The sequence below is a fragment of the Pseudoliparis swirei genome, chromosome 19 (assembly GCF_029220125.1).
Source record: "Pseudoliparis swirei isolate HS2019 ecotype Mariana Trench chromosome 19, NWPU_hadal_v1, whole genome shotgun sequence".
NCBI lineage: Eukaryota > Metazoa > Chordata > Actinopteri > Perciformes > Liparidae > Pseudoliparis > Pseudoliparis swirei.
The window spans coordinates 4849445-4871850 of record NC_079406.1 but is presented as its reverse complement, the minus strand read 5'-3'; the positions used below and the strand labels follow the sequence as shown (position 1 = coordinate 4871850).

The 22406-nt window shown below is 43.9% G+C and overlaps 2 protein-coding genes across 2 annotated transcripts; both read right to left on the bottom strand.

The window, feature by feature from the left end:
- Positions 1-209: 209 nt before the first annotated feature.
- fnta (farnesyltransferase, CAAX box, alpha) lies at positions 210-11956 on the bottom strand. Its single transcript, XM_056440265.1, has 9 exons — positions 11817-11956; positions 5561-5646; positions 4774-4888; positions 4275-4379; positions 3530-3656; positions 3225-3373; positions 2414-2476; positions 2021-2213; positions 210-1520 (listed from the first exon to the last, which is right to left on the bottom strand). The coding sequence occupies exons 1-9, from the start codon at positions 11942-11944 to the stop codon at positions 1362-1364; spliced, it is 1125 nt and encodes a 374-aa protein (XP_056296240.1). The 5' UTR covers positions 11945-11956; the 3' UTR covers positions 210-1361.
- A 3683-nt stretch (positions 11957-15639) lies between these two features.
- aup1 (AUP1 lipid droplet regulating VLDL assembly factor) lies at positions 15640-22390 on the bottom strand. Its single transcript, XM_056439294.1, has 12 exons — positions 22142-22390; positions 20947-21084; positions 20298-20448; positions 19557-19744; positions 18819-18891; positions 18272-18345; positions 17587-17653; positions 17369-17471; positions 17161-17298; positions 16916-17055; positions 16622-16710; positions 15640-16006 (listed from the first exon to the last, which is right to left on the bottom strand). Exons 1-12 carry the CDS (start codon positions 22180-22182, stop codon positions 15961-15963), a joined length of 1248 nt encoding a protein of 415 aa, XP_056295269.1. The 5' UTR covers positions 22183-22390; the 3' UTR covers positions 15640-15960.
- Between the last annotated feature and the right edge of the window lie 16 nt (positions 22391-22406).

Sequence of the window (22406 nt, the reverse complement as noted above, 5' to 3'; positions counted from 1 at the left end):
TTCTTCCAGTCTTCCAGAAGATTAATAGTCGTATTTGGTTCGATTGATATAGCTGATGATGATGATGATGATGACGATGATGATGCCATTCTGACTGCAGTTTAGAGAGGGGTTTGGCATGCAACAAAGGTCCACACAGATGTAATTCTATATTTTTCATATGGCCAGGTTGCACCGGGGGGCCCGGAGCTAGAAATGATGCCTTCAGGTACCTGATCTGCTTTGTTTAATAAGTTGAAAGTGTGGCCATCACTCATATTCTCATGGCAACCCGATTTTTTATTCCATCTCCTCTCCAACAGTCTCTGATTCGCACTCATTTACATAGTTCGAGACACACTGCAGCATCTCGGACTGAACTCATCCTCTCGTTTCCCTTTTGGCCTCGTCAGCGTCCTCCGCACTGAGGATGAGGGGAAAGCAGGAGAAAAGCAAAGCAGTCCGACTCTCAATGTCGAGCATAAAGAGAAGCTGTAATTACTGGAGGGGTGGATTGTGTTGTAGTGTCGGCCGAAGTAGAAACAGCTGCATCTAGTGGAGTAAATCTATTTTCTGAGCTCCAAGGGAGTCCAGGACGTGAGGCTGAGAGCGTCGTGTGTGTGTGTGTGTGTGTGCGCGCTCGGCCTCGCCGGTATTCCGACAGCAGGAAAGTGTCTCACTTAGAGCGACTCATGTAGATTTAGAGACGCTGTGATTGTGCGACTCATTGATCGGCACGCGGCTCATTTCTCATCTGCTTTATTACCACCGATGAATAGTTTCATGAGCCACTCCTAGTGTTACCAGAAAGTTTTATTTGGATGCTTCCTCACACATGTACGATGCATACGTTATAACCTGCAACCACCAAACGGGCGCCATGATTCACCGCCGTGTGGCTTTACATGCACACTGTGACCCGTTGAGCCAGATTTGGAGTGAGGTCACCAAAGAGCGTCCATTCAAAAATATCTGAATGGAAAACGGATGAGTTACAACCAAATCCAACATGATGTCATAAAACTCCTCCTCTAAAACAGATACAAACATAAAACGTGTATCTACCATCAATCAGACATGAAATTTAACTCTGATGATGTATAGACAGATGTATTCAGACTCAAACCATGTGAGAACAGACACTTTCATTCATGCAACGACGAAGATAAACTCACTAAATTATTTTAAATTCCTCGTTCTTCTTCATGGAAAAAAAAAAAAGTGTCACATATTTCCCACGCCCCTTCCTTCGTAGTTCATGTCACCTGAATCCCCTGAGGGGCGACCTCCTGATCACAAGCTCTCTCAGAATAGCATTTTTCCATAATTTCCTAAATTTCCGCACAGGCTCGGAGTGGAACTGGCGCGAGCCTCTCGGTGGTCTAACTCGTCTCCCGCGGCCCGGTTGCTGGGTCCGATGGTTCCGGGTCATCCGCCGGGGGCTCAGAGGGGCCGCTGCATTTGTTCTTCAGAGATCGTCCTAAAAAGCGCCAGTACTCCTTACGGATGGTGTCCTTCTCCTGAGCCAAGAGTTGGCAAATCTACCAAGAGGGGGAGAGGGAGGGGGGGGGGGGGACACAAGCAGGTCAGCAAAACCAAAATGGAGCAATTCTCCATATATATATAAAACAATCCTGATCCCTCACAGGCGTATTGGTGAGCAACAAATTCCTTAAGAGCAAAGATCGAAGACATCCTTCCTGATCGGTCGTCACAAAGTCGGAGCTGTTTCCTTTAACCCTCCTGTTACCTTCACATTTACCGACATATTTTACCCTCGGGGTCAATTTGACCCCAGCAATTAAAACCTCCAGAAAATGATTAGAATTAATATTGTTTCCCAAGTTTAAGTGTGAGGTACTTTGTTTGTTTGTTACCTAAATAGCTCTTTAAATATATAAAAAAGTTGATATTTCTTATATGTTTGACACAGTGAAAAACAGCCTGGGGTCAAATTGACCCCAAAGAACACCGACGTTAAATATTGAATAGGGTCAAATTGACCCTAAGGTAACCGGCGGGTGAAACAAGAAGCACTCACTTCTAGAGCCTTCCCGAGCGTTTCACTCCGGTCCGCCTCAGACATGTTCTCCTTTCTGTCGCCGTTCTCCAAGACGTCCTCGTAGCAGTCGAACAGAAAGGCGAGGAGATAAGAGGAGCAGTGCGTCTCCTTCAGCTCGAGGATCCTCTCCAGCAGGCCGGGCGGAGACGACAGACCTTGGTCTTGAAGCATCCTTGAGAAATAAAATAAGAGTGAAACTGAGTCTCCACAGGTTTATTTTTATTTTTTAAACTTCTGGAGCATGCCGTATATTATTGGGGATGACACACGGGCAAAATGAGCCCTTTGAACAAATACAAGAGAATAACATAATGCAGCTGCTTGACGATTTACTGGGAATAGATATACTTGTGTCCACTTGTGACATCTTACCCCTTCAAGTAGTTCCATACGCTCTCGTTGTGGGGAGCCTTCTTGATTTGGATCACACAATACCTTTTAAAGAGAGGACAATCAGGCCAAAGAAAGCTTAGTGCACAAACTGAAGCGGGAACAACGACTGGATGAGAAACAGAAACCTTTTCTTATTCGTACAGCTCGTTCATGGGACATCGAAATTAAACGCAGGCGGTTATCAGGGTTCTTACACAACTTGACCAGTGGATTTCCAGGACTTTAAACCAAATTTCCATGACCAAACTGAAATTTTGTATATACATGAAAAAGTGAGAACATTTAGTATTTAAACAATGTGAATTCCAAAGCATGAAACAAATGAATAAGAGACAATATTTTGATTAAAAGAATAAACACTTGCTTCACGAGCTATGGCCAACGAACTTTCCAGTTACGGTGCGTTCACTTGCAACGCGAAAAGAAGAAAAAAATTCGACGCCAGTATGCCGGCTTATATTTTGAGTCTTTCTAAAACATATTCATTATTTCAAACTCGGCGTAAATGAACATGTGATTATAACAAATTTCCATGACTTCTCCCAAAATTTTGTGATTTAAGTTTTTTCCGTGACTTTTCCAGGCCTGGAAATGACCATTTAAAAATTCCATGACTTTTCCAGGTTTTCCATGACCGTACGAACAATGGTTATTCTCAACACTGAAGAAGGCATTTATTTCATCAGACTGACTTTAAATGGAAGCTATTCATGGCAGGAAGTCCAAAAATGTAAAGACGCAAATTCACTTTGTGTCCAGATCCTCCAGACTTATTAGGGAAAGTACTCACTGAATCTCTCTCTCCACCACGGCCGGATCGGAGAAGCCCGTAATGTGGGAAACTACAAAATGCCTCTGGTTCCATGCAGAGTTATTCCTCACGTCTTCTTCCAGAAGCCTCTCCACGAACTCCAGCTCGTTGTCCCACAGTTTGTACTCCTGCAGGTCGACCCAGACAACATGTTGGCTACGCACTTGTTTATGTAATCCCGTTACTGCTTTTAGTGGCGCAGGACAAATACCGACTCAAACAAATTAATAAGCAACGGACCGGTTGCGGCAGAGCGGCTCGCTGTGCTGAGCTCAAACACCGACCTGGATGACCCACTGTCTCTGCTGCCAGGCGTGGTAGTTCTTTGCATCTTGGCTGAGAATGTCGGCAATGAACTCCAGTTCCTCCGAAGGGTCATTCAACCACTCGACCACCATACGCCTGTGATGCCTGGGAGGAGAGTCGGAAAGCTGCTCTCATTACCTTCGCATTGAAAATGCGGAAGGTAATGTTTTGATCGCCGTGTATTTATTTATTTATTTGTATGCGTGTTACTCGCATAACTCAAAAAGTGTTAAACCGAATCGCATGAAATTTGGTGGGATGATTGGTTATTATCCGGGGACCATTTGATTAGATTTTGGGATCGATCGGGTCAAAGGTCAAGGTCATGAAAAGTTCAAAATCTTCTTTTTACCAAAGCGCGGTCAATTTCTATCCAATTGGCATGCAACTAATGCCAACATGTTCATAACTCAATGCCCAATCTTGTGATATGCGAAGGTGTGCGCTCTACCGAGTGCCCGTTCTAGTTATCCAATGCTTTTGTCAAAATGAAAATATATTCTTTTCTCCCTTTCTTTTTTTAATGCTTGGCTTCTTTCTCCACAGCCTACACATATTTCCTTTAAAGAAAAACAATTGGAGAAAAAGTTCACCACACATAGAAATTGACAAAACAAACAAATTAATGACCCTGAAAATATATAGTTTTTTTAAAACAATGTCAACAATATTGAACAACCGCTACATGAACATGGTCCTCGACATGGATTTGCCATCACTCACCAGACTTGATAGTTTTTGGGCTGCTCCTCGATGATGGCGGTGATGTACCTCAGCTCCTCCCGCAGGTCCTTTGACAGCGCTTGCAGCAATACTCGCCTGTAGTGCCTGAAAACACCCGAAGCCAAGAAGTGTCATTAAACAGATGAATAAACAAAAAGTGCACTTCTTTCTGTGTGTGTGTGTGTGTGTGTGTGTGTGTGTGTGTGTGTGTGTTTGACAGCTCGTGGGATTGGGACCTCGTTGTTCATGAAGCGACAGCTCTGTACAAACACAAATTGGGGTCCTAAGATGAAATGTTATCCTAAAAAGGTGCAGATTTTGTTATCCACAGCTCAGCATCAGTAGGGGTACCCCTTTTTCTACAAACTAACACTTTGAAATCAACTCTTAAAAAAATGATATTTACGCAAAAAGATGTCAGCATTGCTTTGAAGTGAAGCGAGACGCCACGGCACAGTCAACACGAGTTGTCCATTTCCCAAACATGCATCGTGCTCACCAAACGGTGTAATTAGCAGCATTTAGCTCAATGGCCTTTGCTGTCAAGGCGAAGGCCCGATCGCTCCTTTCATCGTTCTTCAGGAGTGCTCGGAAATAGTCGTACACGTCCGAGACTGTTGGGAGAAATACAAGCAGACGTTAAATGTGTGGATGTTAGACACGTACACTACCGTTCAAAAGTTTGGGGTCATCCAGACAATTTTGTGTCTTCCATGAAAACTCACTTTTATTTATCAAATGAATTGAAAATTGAATAGAAAATATAGTCAAGACATTGACAAGGTTAGAAATAATGATTCATATTTGAAGTATTAATTTTGTTCTTCAAACTTCAAGCTCAAAGGAAGGCCAGTTGTATAGCTTATATCACCAGCATAACTGTTTTCAGCTGTGCTAACATTATTGCACAAGGGTTTTCTAATCAGACATTAGTCTTCTAAGGCGATTAGCAAACACAATGTACCATTAGAACACTGGAGTGATAGTTGATGGAAATGGGCCTCTATACACCTATGGAGATATTTCATTAGAAACCAGACGTTTCCACCGAGAATAGTCATTTACCACATTAACAATGTGTCGTGTGTATTTTTGATTAATGTTATCTTGATTGAAAAAACAGTGCTTTTCTTTGAAAAATAAAGACATTTCTAAGTGACCCCAAACTTTTGAACGGTAGTGTATGTTAGAAATACCAATAAAGTTCTGACGACAACTACTTTTGGCTCGATGCTTTCACATGTATGAAGCGCCCCATCGCTCACGAATAATCCCACCGAACTTACACATGTCAGAGTAGGCGATCTTCACGACAGGATTTGGGCCATCGTCCTGAGGAACGGGCTCCAGATCAGCCCACTCCTTTCTGTCTCTGCAGGACCAACACATGGGGAGGATTTATTGGCCGCTCATCTCGTATTGTGCCTGAAAGCGGCTGACGAGGCGAGCGCTTCTTACGCGTCCTCATTTACAACACACTTGCAATTTTAGTGAAACGCTAAAATATCGTCATTGTTGCTCGGGCGCAGTTTAATCGTGCTTTTGTTACGTTTATTAAATGTCTCTACTTGGCACTGTAGACCGGTGTTACGGTTTAAGAAGCGACCGTGTTAACTGGCGATTGTTGTCCGTTGTTGTGGTATTTACAGTCAGCTGTTGAACACGTAGCTGCCCTTATGAGTGCCACATTGTTTGATTTGTATACAGGGTTCTTACACATTTTGACCAATGGATTTCCAGGACTTTAAATCAAATTTCCATTCCAAAACTAAAATCTCGGTATAAACATGAAACATTTAGAAAACGTTGCGTATTGAGAGCGTACGCCGGCTTATATTTTGAGCGTCTTTCTGTAAAAAACATATTAATTATTTCAAACTCGGCGTAAATGAACATGTGATTATAACACATTTCCATGACTTTTCCCAAACTTTCATGATTTAAGTTTTTTCCATGACTTTTCCAGGTCTTCCATGACCGTAAGAACCCTGTGTATTGTATATATTATTATCTATGTGAGAGGGGTTGACACTGCAATACACAATTTAACCAAGCAGGCATTCACAAAGACAGCTATACGTGTTCTCTATCCTTTGTCGTAACCACGACAACAACGGACGCGTTCGGCTGAAAAGTCGCCAGCTAACAGGGTCACCCGTTAAACCGTTACACCGGGGGTGAACGCACAGAACCGGTGTTACACCCCTACTGGTTTTCAGACCTACTGGTTTCCCTACGCGTGCGTGTTGTGTTCTCTTCACATCTGCAGCGGGGCTCTGTCTCGCTCACCAGATTCGTCACACATTCACAAACATATTGCTGGAGATCTTCAAGCCACCGTTCATATCCATTTCGGCGATTACGATTGTATAAGTGAGCAGTGCATCACAGCCACGTAGGAATAAATACATTTAATAAAAAATAAAAATAAAAAGATCGCCCGACCTGGTTTCGATCTCTGTCACGCAAAATGAGTCTGCACTCTAAGCCTCGCAGTCTGTGCGCTGCGCCACCAGATATTAGTTTCAACTCAAGTAATTGATATATTCAACCATTACGTCACATCTTTTGTTTCATGGGAACAGTTTGGCGGAGGGGATCTGAAACAACTGGTTACCTTGTTCGGATATTTACACTTTGAAACATGTTTAGCGATGCTTGTTCGCAACGCAACAGCCACACAATACCGACAACAACTAATTGACTTTCGTGACGAGTATATAATGACGATGGTACTGTGAACAGAGATTAGAAACATTGCGAACACTGAACAACAGGAAGAATGGCATACTCGTAATGTTCCATCTACAAAACAATGTAGAACATATTGCTGGAGCTCTTGAAGCCACATGTCACATCTATTTACGATTGTACAAGTGAGCACTACACATCACACATGAAGAAACACATATTTGTATAAAAAGATCGCATCATGATACAAAAATAATATTGATAAACTGTATTGACATAATTCAAGAGTTTAGAAAATGCTGCACAGCTGTCACATCTTGCAATCACAATTCCAATCAAGCAAGGACATAATTAGCAATATCTGTATAAAAGGAAACTGTGTCAGACAAACAAACGGAAGGGAAAAGACAAGAAGCTTCGATGGATCCACTTATGGTGCAAGAATTGCTTCAGTTCAAGCTAACAAATGCATTCCCTTAACATTTCCAAAAAAATGATGTCTGAATATTATTTATAAAAGCATCACAAAACATGTTTGGAAGTATTTGAATATCCTTAAGGTAACCAATTGTTTCAGGTTGCCTCGACCAAACTGTTCCCATGCATACGAGTTGTGACGTAATGGATGAATATCAAAATTACTTGACTTGCAGTTAATATCTAGTGGCGTAGCGCATAGACTGCTGCGCTATAGAGTCGCCAAATTTTGCTTGAAGGAGATCGAAACCAGGTCGTTGCGATCTTTTTATAAAAATATGTGTTTCTTCATGTGTGACGTGTAGTGCTCACTTGTACAATCGTAAATAGATGTGACATGTGGCTTCAAGAGCTCCAGCAATATGTTCATCATTGTTTTGTAGATGGAACATTACGAGTATTCCATTCTTCCTGTTGTTCAGTGTTCGCAATGTTTCTAATCTCTGTTCACAGTACCATCGTCATTACTGATGGCGCCGCGAAAGGTCGCCTCGGTGTGTTGGTGCGCGATGTTTTTTATTGTTTTCGTTTTAAATACTGTTTTCTGCTGGGATTCCCAGAGCTCTTTCACCAGAGAGGAACTCTTGAACATAAGGGGAACAACTCCAGCGGATTTACTTCCAACGTTTTTAACTTCTGTGGAGTTACTGGACATTTTTGTAAAAGGTGTGCTCACCTTCGCCACGTGGTGAAACGCCGGCGGAGAGGAAAGCGTTCGGGGCGCTTGCGGCTACGGAAGCGGGATCTCGTACAGCGCTGCGGGCATATTTCTCTCAACGTCCGCTCACTGTGCAACAAACTGGGCGAACTCCAGCTGCTGGTGGGGAGAGACAGAGACTTCTCCTCATCCTCCGTTCTGTGTTTCACGGAATCATGGCTTAGTGGCTCGATACCAGACTCTGCGCTCCAGCTCGCTGGCTTCCAGCTGTTCGGCGGACCGGGTCACGGAGCTCTCGGTAAAAAAGGGTGGAGGAATCTGCTTTTACCTCAACAACGGCTGGTGCAACGACGTAACGGTGATTCTACAGCACTGTTCGCGGACCTGGAATCTTTATCATCCACTGCAAACCCTTCTACTCCCACGTGAGTTCGCTTCATTCATCCTGGCGGAGTTTACATGCCGCGCGGGAACGTGAACGTGGCACAACAGACACTCGCTGAACAGATACGGCGTGTGGGCGGACCTTCCGGACTCTTTGTTATTGTACTCGGGATTTTAACAAAGGAAACCTCAGCCACGAACTCCTAAATATAGACAGTTAATTAAATGCCCTACCAGAGAAGAGCATTCTGGACCACTGCTACACAACAATCAGCAGGGCCTATCACGCCGTCCTCGAGCTGCACTGGGAAACTCTGACCACGTCATGGTCCATCTGATTCCCTCATACAGGCAGAGACTAAAGCTCTGCAAACCTGTGGTGAGGAAGTTCAAGAAGTGGACCAGTGAGGCTCTGGAGGATCTCGGGCGTGCTTTGACTGTACTGACTGGGATGTCTTCAGGACTGCTACCAACAGCCTGGATGAGTACACAGAGGCTGTAACTTCCTACATCAGCTTCTGTGAGGACAGCTGTATTCCATCCAGCTCCAGGGTGAGTTATAACAACGACAAACCCTGGTTCACAGCGGAGCTCAGGAAGCTAAGACTGCAGAAGGACCAGGCATTCAGGAGTGGGGACAAGGACCTGTACACAGAGTCCAAATACAGGTTTAGCAAGGCGGTGAGAGATGCTAAGCGACTGTACTCTGAGAAACTGCAACAGCAGCTCTCAGCAAACGACTCTGCTTCTGTCTGGAGAGGGCTCAGGCAGATCACCAACTACAAGCCCAAATCACCCCACTCCATGAACAATGTGCTTCTGGCAGATGAGCTAAATGAGTTCTACTGCCGCTTTGAAAGACAATGGAGCAGTCCTGAGACAATCCCCACAGCCCCACCAACAAGCCACAGACCATCAGCCCACCCTCCCCCAGCCCATCAGGGGCTCACACCTCTGGAGCACCCTCCATCAACTCAGCGACGCCCCTCGTCATCCTGGAGAGATCCGTCAACAGGCTGTTTAAAAAGCAGAACCCCCGCAAAGCAGCGGGCCCGGACTCCGTCTCCCCCTCCACCCTGAAGCACTGTGCCGACCAGCTGTCTCCGGTGTTCACCGACATCTTCAACACCTCCCTGGAGACATGCCACGTTCCAGCCTGCTTCAAGGCCTCCACCATCATCCCGTCCCAAAAACCCAAGATCACAGGACTCAATGACTACAGGCCCGTCGCCTGACCTCTGTGGTCATGAAGTCCTTTGAACGCTGGTCCTGTCACACCTCAAGACCATCACCGACCCACTCCTGGACCCCTGCAGTTCGCCTACAGAGCCAACAGGTCTGCAGGCGATGCAGTCAACATGGCCCTTCACTACATCCTCCAGCATCTGGACTCCCGAGGAACCTCGCCAGGATCCTGTTTGTGGACTTCAGCTCTGCCTTCAATTCCATCATCCCGTCCCTGCTGCAGGACAAGCTCTCCCAGCTGCACGTGCCCGACTCCACCTGCAGGTGGATCACAGACTTCCTGACCGACAGGAAGCAGCACGTGAGGCTGGGGAAACACGTCTCAGGCTCCCGGACCACCAGCACGGGTTCCCCAAGGCTGTGTTCTCTCGCCTCTGCTGTTCTCCCTGTACACCAACAGCTGCACCTCCAGTCACCAGTCCGTCAAGCTCCTAAAGTTCGCGGATGACACCACCCTCATTGGACTCATCTCTGGCGGAGACGAGACCGCCTACAGGTGGGAGACTGACCACCTGGTGACCTGGTGCAGCCAGAACAACCTGGAGCTCAACGCTCTGAAGACAGTGGAGATGGTTGTGGATTTCAGGAGGAATGCAGCCCCACCGCCCCTCTCATCCTGTGTGACTCCCCGTCGGCTGTGGAGTCCTACCGCTTCCTGGGCTCCATCATCTCCCAGGACCTCAAGTGGGAGCTGAACATCGGCTCCATCTCCAAGAAGGCCCAGCAGAGGATGTTCTTCCTGAGGCAGCTGAGGAAATTCAACCTGCCAGGGAAGATGATGGTACAGTTCTACACGGCCATCGTTGAGTCCATCATCTGCTCCTCCATCACCGTCTGGCACCCTGCAGCCACATCATCCGCTCGGCCGAGAGGGTTATCGGCTGCAATCTGCCTTCCCTCCAGGTCCTGTTCACTTCCAGGTCACTGAAGCGGGCCAGAAAGATTGTCGCCGACCCTCCCACCCTGGACACTCCTGTTCGAGTCCCTCCTCGGGAGGAGGCTGCGTCCATCATGACCACGACCTCCCGCCACACCAATAGCTTTTTCCGACGGCGGTCGGGCTCATCAATGGACCCCCGGACTGACTGACTGTCACCCCCAGGACTACCACCTCTTCTTCCACCTTCCTCTCTCCTCCTTCTTCCCGCTCCTTCCTCTTCCTCCTCCTCCCTCTTCCTCCCACTCCCCCTCCCTCCTTGCGTTGATTGTTGTTTGTCATGTCCAAATGTTGCACCTTCCACCAAAAAAAATTCCTCGTTTGTTTGTGAAAACATTCATTCTTTGGCAATAAACCTGTTTCTGATTCTGATTCTGATTCTATATACTCGTCACGAAAGTCAATTAGTTGTTGTCGGTATTGTGTGGCTGTTGCGTTGCGAACAAGCATCGCTAAACATGTTTCAAAGTGTAAATATCCGAACAAGGTAACCAGTTGTTTCAGATCCCCTCCGCCAAACTGTTCCCATGAAACAAAAGATGTGACGTAATGGTTGAATATATCAATTACTTGAGTTGAAACTAATATCTGGTGGCGCAGCGCAGACTGCGCGGCTTAGAGTGCAGACTCATTTTGCGTGACAGAGATCGAAACCAGGTCGGGCGATCTTTTTATTTTTATTTATTAAATGTATTTATTCCTACGTGGCTGTGATGCACTGCTCACTTATACAATCGTAATCGCCGAAATGGATATGAACGGAGGCTTGAAGATCTCCAGCAATATGTTTGTGAATGTGTGACGAATCTGGTGAGCGAGACAGAGCCCCGCTGCAGATGTGAAGAGAACACAACACACGCACGCGTAGGGAAACCAGTAGGTTTGAAAACCAGTAGGGGTGTAACACCGGTTAGCAGCTAGCGTTAGCAGAAGTATCACAACACTCCAATAAAACATATCGTTTCACGTTTGGAGTTGAATCCAAGTAAACTGCTGGTAACGTTGTTATGGCACACACTGAGGAAACGTAGTGATGTTAAACGAGAAGTTATCAAACGTTACTGTAACTAAAGGCAGAGGGTGTTAACGCCAGAGCAGCGGGTAAACTAGCCCATCGAACTGTCGGGCAAAAATGAGAGACACACGTTACCTGTAGAATATATATCGAGTCGGGTCGGGGAAGTACTCATCCCCGAGGTTGTCGTCATCCTCAACATCACACTCTTTACATTCGTTCACTTCTACAGATTCATTTGTAATTTCCTCGACACCTGACATCGCTAATGTTGTAGCTTAATCCGGGGAGGAAAGAGGAAAACGGAATATCCGGTGGAGCGGGAAAATGCGTTAAAGGACTGTGGGAAGACTTATGAGACGAGAGAGATGTCCTCAGTTTATTTTTATTTCTCTGCCTTGTAAAACACTCCAATTGCTTTATATATTATATATATATATATATATATATATATATATATATAAATAAACACAAACATATATAAATATATAGATGTATAAATATATATCTCCTTCATTTCTCTGCCTTGTAAAGCTCTTTCTAATTATTAAATATATATATACAATTATATATATATATATAAAAATATATAAATATATATATATATACATCCTTTATTTTTCTGCCTTGTAAAGCACTTTCTAATTGCTGCTCGTTTTAAAAAGTGCTTGTTAAATAACCTTTATAACCACAAGGTATGTTTAGATAATACCTTCATTGCATAACATGAGACTAACAGCCAGTGTTAAATATTACAATTACACATACAATTATGAGTGTGGAGTTTGTTGTTAAAACTAAGTGCTACAAATAATGAGCTTGTTGATCTGGAATACAACAAGCATTGTGAGCCATGCGCGTTCTCTCCCTCTCAGGGAGTCTTAATACTATGGTCTCTGAAGCATCCTGGAGGCCTCCTGAGACTTAAGGGCTAAGGGAACAAGGGGTGAGGAAGGGGCGACTCACTTCTCTGCCTCCTGGTCTGGGAGAGTGTAAGCCTCTCACAATCACGTGAAATAGTCTTTGCTTGAGAGGACGCAGCAGTTACCCCCATCTGGAATGGAAATCCAGAAGGCCCTCTTCCCACAAGAGCCGCTGCCGGTCCACCTCCTGATCCCACGGCCATTGCTCCGAGCATATAAAACTTCACTAGTATAGTGTGCCATCAACATAATAGAAATGCAAAAGAAGTGTAGAACATGAAATCATGTTGTTTGCCATAAAATGTAATACAAAATGTCAAAAAATAATGCTTTACGTCATAAAAAAAGGCCATAGACCTAAAAATGCCACAGCTGTGTCCAGAGTATAGCTACCATAAAAATGATTAAGTCAATGTCATTATAGTTGGTATGCCATAATGTCATACATGTCAGTCTTGTGTACCTTGAAAACTACTCGATATGAACTCAGAGGGAATATACACCATAGTTTTTAAGAAGGAAATGACAATGGGGTCATATGGGTACATTTTAATTTTCATACTGTGACAATTAATCCATCTTATTGTTGCCGCACTGGAAGCTCCGATGGATATTTGCTTAAGTTTACGTTCTCTCCTGATTCTTGCTATGTTTAAATTGTTTCCACATGGGCCGGCCATCACAACAGTAGAGTTGTCTCGAAATATAGAAATGAAAAACATTTTAAAAACTCAATATCAAGCCTGTGGATATTTGAGCAGTGGCAGCTCCTGAAAAAAATGAAAGCATCAGACTGCATCCTGTCCAACATCCAGCCTCCTGATGGCTCGTCAGTGTTGTGTTTCTGTGAGTTATGCAAAAAGCAAAGTGGAAACGGTTGAACTATCCACTGAGATCTTTATCGATATCAAACACAACATACATGCTGTGAGTCATTGACAAATCACTGCCCTCAATCAGTACCTGAAATATACTCAATTAAATCCCCCAGATTTGTGCAGCTTCCCTTGAATTTATATATTGAACAGTGTTTATTGCAGTATATATGGATATTGCAGTATATATATTTTATGGAACCAGCTTCCAATTTCAGTCCGGGAGGCAGACACAGTCACCTCATTTAATAGTCGACTTAAGACCTTCCTCTTTGACAGAGCTTATAGTTAGGGCTGAATCAGGTTTGCCCTGGTCCAGCCCCTTGATATGCTGCTATAGGCTTATAGCTGGGGGGCGCTTTTAGGATACATTGAGTGAGTACCTATCTCCTCTTTTTCTCTCCTTCATGAATTTTCATCTCTCAATCACTCTACTAACTCTGCTTTCTCCCCGGTCCTTGACTTCTCATGGGGTCATCGGACCCATGAGACGGCATAGATCCTGCCTGATGGATCATCGAGGTCTGGGTCTGGAATTCCTGCTCCTGACTCGCCCACTGTCCTGTTGAGACTCCGAGACCTCCTCCCCACAGCCATCTGCCTGATGGATCGTGGAGGTCTCCATCGTGGAATATGCCTACTATGAACTATTCATACACTGTCATATTCATTGAATGTATTTTAACTCTAAATCTGTCCTTCTGTACACATTACATATATTGTTCTGTCCATCCTGGAGAGGGATCCTCCTCTGTTGCTCTCCTGAAGGTTTCTTCCCTTTTTTTCCCCCCTGAAGGGTTATTTGGGAGTTTTTCCTGGTCCGATGCGAGGTTTTGGGGCAGGGATGTCTATGTGTACAGATTGTAAAGCACTCAGACAAATTTGTGAAATTGGGCGATACAAATAAACTGAATTGAATATATACATATACAGGACTGTCTCAGAAAATTAGAATATTGTGATAAAGTTCTTTATTTTCTGTAATGCAATTAAAAAAACAAAAATGTCATGCATTCTGGATTCATTACAAATCAACTGAAATATTGCAAGCCTTTTATTTTTTTTAATATTGCTGATTATGGCTTACAGCTTAAGAAAACTCTAAAATCCTATCGCATAAAATTTTAATATTTCCTCAGACCAAGTAAAAAAAAAGATTTATAACAGCTGAGTGTTTGTCAAGGCTCAGGAAACCCTTGCAGGTGTTTCGAGTTAATTAGACAATTCAAGTGATTTGTTTAATACCCTACTAGTATACTTTTTCATGATATTCTAATATTTAGAGATAGGATATTTGAGTTTTCTTAAGCTGTAAGCCATAATCAGCAATATTAAAAGAATAAAAGGCTTGCAATATTTCAGTTGATTTGTAATGAATCCAGAATGCATGACATTTGTTTTTTAAATTGCATTACAGAAAATAAAGAACTTTATCACAATATTCTAATTTTCTGAGACAGTCCTGTATAATATATATATTCTGGAACTATAACATGTTTTAATAATTTAAAGTAAAATTATTAACATTTAAAACTTTTTTTCTCTTAAGCAACTAATTGTAATAATAATAATAATATTTTTAGCTGAACTTTGGTAGTTTTACAACAAAATGTAGAAAGTAGAAATATTATTTATCAGTGTAGTATTGTGTAGGTCTAGGAGGTCCTAATTGTATTGTTGCCAATTTGTCTTCATTGTTACGCCGACCGAAAGGAGTCTCTCTCAAAGAAAGAATTGACACGCTGCTGTTGCCCTGAGCACTGGCCGTCTCCACTGAATACGCCTCTGTCGAAGCTGGATGACGTACTTATACGCTTTTACGTCGATTACTTACGACACGACCTGGAGGGGCGAGCCCCCCTGGGAGCCATAGAGAATGCATTGAGAGCTCTGTTTTGTGAAAAAAATGGATTTAACATGGGAGTCAATGGGAGAGGTCTGGGCGATTTTCATTTCGTCCAAAATCGACCCAGAAGGGGCGGGGCCAATTGAAGCACGACTTTAGGCGGACTGAATGACTGTTACCTGATTCGACAATGACACGCATATATTTTTTTTCCCCTTTTCCCCTAGGCAGCACGTCGCCCCAATCGCACTTATGGACAAGCCGCCCCTGCATTTGAGTCGACGCTCAAGTAAAACAACAAAGTGACACACGTGTTACGGTGAAGCTGAACTTTATTTTCATCGACGACTCTGGACATTATAAAAATAAATAGATGATTCACAGTCAGTGGATCGTCATACAAATTGTTATCAAAATTATGCATCAGCCAGAATGAAGAATTAAACACATGCATAAATCACCCTCCCATCGACGTGTTCAGAGTACTCCCCTTTACCATCTGCGATTAACTAAATCGGTTCTGCGACAGAACCCCTTGACGTTATAGAAAAATCACCATTCAAATTAGACAACTATGCAAGTTGAATATGATGCTTCTCTCGATGTTTTCGGTGGTGGCTTGACCCAAAGTGTGTTCAGGGACTGTCCTCCTGATCCAATCCGTGTTTTTCAATGTAGCGTCTAGAAGAGGAAGAACAGAGCAGACGGTCAAAGGGGCCCCCACAGCGTCTTTCTGGACCAGATGTGAAGGAATGCAGTGCCTGAAGGGGTCCTAGGGTTACAGCGGGTCCCCCATTTGCACATGAACACAACAATGAGGCCCACAGAATGAGCTGCAGAGTTGGATAATGACTCAGAGGGGTTGTCACGACGATCAACCTCTTTACAGGATTTTCTACTTCAGTCTGGATTTGAGAACAAATCTGCTGGGTCTACGTGACTGAAGACGGAAGTATTTTTACCGAAGTTTTCCGGCTTTAACACAACGTAGAACTCACTATTGAGCGACAGACGGAAACCCAGAAAGGAATTCAAAGTAAATCTCTAAGCAAATTAATATTGCAAAGCTGTCCGGCTCAACTGCAAGATGTCGTGCATAATGAAGCAGCGTTGGCGTCTTATTAGCATGATCTGAACACGCGTCAAGTCCTGTCAATGAGGCCAGAAATATGTGATTTATACAATAGCCGAGGGATTATGGGAAGATTTCATTGGCCCTTTTTGTCACATCGGCTGCAATATTAACAAAGATGATGCTCTTCTAATCATCCATTGTACGGCGTAACGACCCCTCACCTCCTTGCAAAATTATAGAGTGCTTCTTTCCTCTCTTGGAGAGACAAATGTCTGTCAACTGGTGATCGCCCAAAACATTGGGCAGCAGGCTGTGGATGAAAAAAGAATTATTAAAATCACTGGAAAACAAAAACACCAACAATAAGCTAGATGGACTGCATTTGAGGACAAAAAGCAATCTTAAAACACAGAAATAGCCAAACAAAAATGCTATTTTGCCATTCCTATGCAACTTCAAATTCCCCAGTTCTATTCTCGTGAATACACATTTCATATGTTTAATGAGCATCTCACCGTAATGGTGGGAGTCGGACCAGAGGGATAGGAGCTGTTCCTAGAGGACCCAGAAGACGTCGTCCCGGTTGCCTCCATTGGACCTTCGTCCTTGTGCTCCAGCAGGTTTGTGATGGTGGTGTCGACGCAGTTGGTTTTCGCTGCACACAAATCAAGGGACCATAAAAAAGGCATTCAAACCACCTTCCGGTTTTGGGAAAGACGCGTTCACAATAATAAAGCGGTGTACTGAAATAGGGCTGTACCCAAGTCCTTCGCGATGACATTCAGTAGGACGTGCGGCAGAACGTCCTTCACCTGCTGGGCCATCCGAGCGATCCGATGAGCATCGGTGCCCAAACTCTGGACCATGAAACCCAGGCCAATAGAGCCGGGTCTGACACCTATGGGAAAGAACAGCTGTCACCAGACGCCCCCAGGAACACCTGGCGCTCGCGTCTGAACTCGACTTACTGGTCGATGTTTGCGGCGCAGTGTGCCGTTTACGCTTGATGTGCTCCGCTTTATCGGCTTTGGTGATCTTGGTGGAGACCACGCCGAGTTCAGCCGCCAACAGCTGAAATTAAAAAGATGCGCATTGCTGGGGTCAGGATGATTGGATAAATTGTATAACTGAATAACTTATTTGTTTTTTGCAGTTACAAATCGAACCCGTAAACCATTAGTTTCACCTCCTGGGCTTTGTTGGCAAACTCCTGCATGGACTCGCCCTCTTGTCTGGACACTGGTGGGAGCCAACTGGGATGGAAAGGAAGAAACAAACAAATTAAAATTGCCTCCAACAAGTCTAGTTGCAGTTTGCCTCCACGTTGGTCCAAAAACGTCATCGCTTTTTATCCGTTTAGACATGAGTGAAAATCATCAGAATTAGCGTATGACGATGTTCTGTGAGGTCAGTGACCTTCGACCACATTTTAAAATCAGTTTATCTTTGAGTCCACGTGAATGCGTGTCAAATTTGAGACCGTGGTGTTCCCGAGACGGCTGACGCGGAGGCAAGTGAAGTAAAAACACGATTATGTCAACAGAAATGTTCAAAATCAATTTATAAAAAAATGAATTTGTAACCAAGAGCACTAAACGATTACTTACTCGAATAAGTTTAGTTTTAAAAGCATTTGAAGCGCATGCACATCAATCAGCATTACTGGCTAGAGAAGATTGTGGGTTGTATTTGTGCCTAAAAGTGTTTATAGTTAAGTTACATAAACATCCTCACAAAAAACTACCTCAGTTACATGGATAATAAACACCGCTATTGGATTATTATCGATCAATCAGCTTCAGAACATCAGGATCCCACGTTTAAAAAAAAAGCAATTTCCGATAGAAAAATGTATACAAATTATTTAGTACCTTACATGATACACCGTACATGGAACAAAAAATGTCCATAAGAGCTCCTTCAGCCAGCTCGAGTCAGGTGTGCTCTGGGGACAGACAACCATCACATTATAGCCCCACGTATCGGCCCTACATGCAAATATGTACACACAGGGGGACCATAAAAGTCCTTAGGACCATTTCAAAATGATCTCCACTGAGCCCAACAAGCTAAATGATATCCGGTACCGAGGTGGCTGGATAAGATCCAAGCAGCCTCCACTAATCCGCATGCCGTTACTTCCAGAAAAGTGAACTATTGTAATGATTTCCCGCAGCTGGGATTGAGATATAAATGCATTATTTCACCCCATAGATTTCCTTCCTTCCTCTGCGTGTTAACATTTGGCATTTCCAGGCACGTTGCATAGTTTATACGTCATTACCAAGCACATTAGGAAATATCGTACACCAAGATATTCGAGACAGCATTCAAGATTCAAACGGAGAATGCTGCAACTACACAAATAAAGAGTTATGTTAAAAACAAGGTATCCATCATATGTTGGTAAATTCATACCAAAGCAATCAAAGGTCTGGTCACGCGTAAGGCCACGGGTTGGATGGAATCAGTCAGTGAGAAAGGCCAGGAACTGCGAGGAAACAGAGGTTTAGTAAGCGGTGAACATCGGCTAAATATTTTACTTTATAATGCAAGAGAAATATCAATGTGAACACATCGAATTTCTTTCTTCCATTGATAAAGAGGAAAACGGTCCGTTTAAATCAGATTTACTCATATTAGTTTGCAGTGAAAACCTTCAATAAACTGAAATTCCCAAGTACGCTTAAAAAAACAATTACAATATTTGTCTTGATAGTGTTATGAAGCGCTCCTCCCAGTTTGATTGGGTTTCAGTGCAGATTTGGAGCCCCGCAAATTAAAGACAGAAATGAACCGATCCTGCAGCTGTTTTAAATTCTTTAAACCCATCGAACTCTAGAGGGGAGACAACCGCCAAAGTAATTAATCTCCATCTCCACAAAAGAGGAATGATCGAAAGTCACGAGTCTGAAGCCAAACCCCCGTCTCCATCTGCAAATACTGATAGGTCCCAGGTCTGTAGGACCGATTTCATTACAATTGATCATTATGACTATAAACAAGACGGATAAAGTAGAATTTGAGGGGAAAATGTTACGTTTTCTCAGAGTTATTTCCATCCTTTTTAAAACTTTGCATCAACTAAGTCCCACTCACAAATAATAACCGTCTTCCTTTGGTGCCATGAACCAAACGTGCAACAGAAATGTTCACCTGAACTTCAGCAGACCGGCGCGGCCGTTTGTGGTTTCCTCTTCAGGAAACAGCAGCAGAGGGGGGGTGCCTTCAGTGGAGCAGTACCTCTGGAGAGACTCTCCGACGGCTTCTTGGCCAGACGCTGACTGGATTTCCATGAAGCCTCTGGCCCAACACACAAAGCCCGTGGAGCCCTCTAACTGGGGCTAACGAGCAGACGGAGGAAGAGCAAATTCAACCTTACACTGACTTTACTGTGTTCAACAGGGAAATGCAACTTTTTTGCACAGGTAAATAAGAAAAATAAAAAGTAATTGGTGAGATAGAAATGTGGCCGGTAAGACTTCAATACGCCTCACGGAGCAGTGCGAACACCGCCTCCTCCGTTTCATCCGCCACCATTAAAGTTAACATCCAGAACATTATGTACTTTCATCCGTTTAGTTCCTCTGGGAGAGAATTCACAATGCAAGTGCAACACTGACATGTGGATGCCCCATTTGTATTTACTATCATTTACAATATATGCTGCAAACAAATGCATCGTGGATTTAACAGAAAATCTATAAAAAATTGCTTATTAAGACATAGAGGTTTGGAGCTACACCAGTTCTTAACACAAATACCAAAACAAAGAAACTACAGACATCAGCACAGTCCTTTCAGAGGGCTAATCCCCGAAACGCTGCAGCTGGCGACAATGTTTAAAAAAAATCCTGCATAATGCGGTCTTGCACATTTTAAAAGTCAAACACTCACAGTATGGCAGGGGGTCAGAAGGTTGATGATGTTGTGGTCGAACTCCGTCACGTGGTTGCATGCGTACAGCTTGGTGTTTCGGTCTCTGGAGCGAGGGTTTTTCTGTCTCACATGCATTCCCAGCACCGAGCACATAACCCGGACAATAAATCTGAAGAGAACAATGAAACTCGTCATCAACTTCAAATATCACAAGAACCATCAATTATAAGAGGTCATTGTGTAACAGACGCATAGCATATAAAATATATTGAGCAGCCACTAGCTGTCATGGTGTTTATGGGGTGGCGGTGTTTAATGGGTTATTATAGCTGTGAGAGGCAGCCACACTTCAATTATTCTTAATTGCACAGTATGCAATATATAGCACCACTTCACAGCATTAACTGTTCCTGTTTTTTCCTTTTAATTTCCCACCACTTTGACCTAAATACATTATTATCAACACACAATTGATAATCATCATTGACATCATTATCAATGGGATTGTGCTTTACCCAGGGGGAAAATACAAAATAAAATCTGACTGACAATTGCTTAGAATATGCGTACTATTAACGACACGTGTAGTTACCACAGCAGCTCGTGCTGCCACGATCACAACAAATGGAGTCGGAGAAGAAAAACACATGCGCTCTAAAATACTCGCCTTCTAGCAAAACTCTCCGGAAGTGCACAGCTGACCAAGAACACGTGAACACCAATGAAAATCCTTATCAACGTCAAACAGATCCCAACGGGAGAGTAAATCAGCAGCAGCAGGAGAAGAACTGCATCTTTGGGAAAACTGGACAAAGAAAAAAAAAAAGATGTTTAAATGCAGTGCATGAAAACTTTAACAGGCATCAAACACACAAAGACATGTGGATTTGTGTGCTTTTAGTCTGGTACCTTACATGCAGCACTAAACCACCCACACCGGGGCTACCTTCCAAAACGTGCATCACAATAACTAACGTAACGCTCTTTGTTGTGCATGATTCAATTCTCTGGACAGAAACTGCAGTGCAGTTAGAAACCTGTTTCCACTTCCACGTGCACCTCCATTTATACTCTCTGCACGCTGCAGTTTAAGACCCTGAGCGTGTCTCTGGTTGAGTGTGTTAAAAGTATTCACTGCTGAATAATAAGCATCACCTGGTTGCTTCACTGTCGCATTAACGTTTGTGTTTTCGTGTCACAGTGCGAAAGTTTCACTTCCCACAAGTTATTTATGACACGTGTCAAACATTACGCTATTGTCCCTGGCGGTGAATCTTTAATTTAAATCCTACACATTATGAACTGGCCTGAAATCCGACACCTATAGACCGACTGCTGCATTGTCGGGCCTCATGTCCCACATGCTCACTGCGAAATATGGCCTGTTTGTTTTTCTACGTTGGGCCTTTGTGGTCGAGGCACAACTTCTTTTTTTTTCTCCATATGGTTATTAACGGGAGACAGAAGGACAAAAGCTGCGGCAACGTGTTGGCGGATAATAAGTTGGGTCTTGCGAGGAAACTTTAGCCATCAGCTCAGCGCAAACGTCCATTATAAGGACGACGGGACTATCCACCATGTCGAGTAACGAGCTACCGCGGTGAGACGTGTCCGGTGAAGCCAGCGCAACTCCCGGGAGCGAGAAGACGTTTACGTTAACGTCACCGCGGCTAGCCCGCTAACGGTAGCCAGGGGCTACAAAAGGTGCAATATCCCTTCGCGGTATCGTAGCTAACACACGGTGCACGTCACCGACAACATGTCAGTCACGTTTATGCATCAAACAAACAGGATCACAAATGTTTCTACGCCGCGTTAGCTGAAGATTACCGGCCTCAGCTAGCTGCCGTTAGCGGACTTACCGACGAGAGTCAAACATGTCCTCGATGCCCCGGTTCTCCATGTCTGCAGTCGGACCTTCGAGGCTAATGCTAAGAAAACAACCTGGTCTCAAAGTATAAATGAGTCATGCCGTTCAAGACAGCGACAGATGTGTTCGAGGGGGATTGTACTGGACGCCAAATGGCTTCGGGCAGCCTATTTCAACGAGTTTAAAACGTTAGCTTAGCTTAGTCCAAAGGTGCCTCTGCCCGCGGTGCTAGCAGCGCTAGCCCCAGTGAGCCAGCA

Bases quoted from the DNA above. Each gene is read 5' to 3' on its own strand.
- fnta (XM_056440265.1), bottom strand. From the start codon at position 11,944: ATGTCAGGTGTCGAGGAAATTACAAATGAATCTGTAGAAGTGAACGAA. The intron at 3,374-3,529 runs GTCGGTGTTTGA...GTCGACCTGCAG, and splicing joins AGAGACAGTGGGTCATCCAG to GAGTACAAACTGTGGGACAA. The intron at 2,214-2,413 runs GTAAGATGTCAC...TTATTTCTCAAG, and splicing joins GTATGGAACTACTTGAAGGG to GATGCTTCAAGACCAAGGTC.
- aup1 (XM_056439294.1), bottom strand. From the start codon at position 22,182: ATGGAGAACCGGGGCATCGAGGACATGTTTGACTCTCGTCG. The intron at 16,711-16,915 runs GTGAGATGCTCA...TTTCATCCACAG, and splicing joins GTCCGACTCCCACCATTACG to CCTGCTGCCCAATGTTTTGG. The intron at 16,007-16,621 runs GTGAGGGGTCGT...TTCCTCTTCTAG, and splicing joins CTCTATAATTTTGCAAGGAG to ACGCTACATTGAAAAACACG.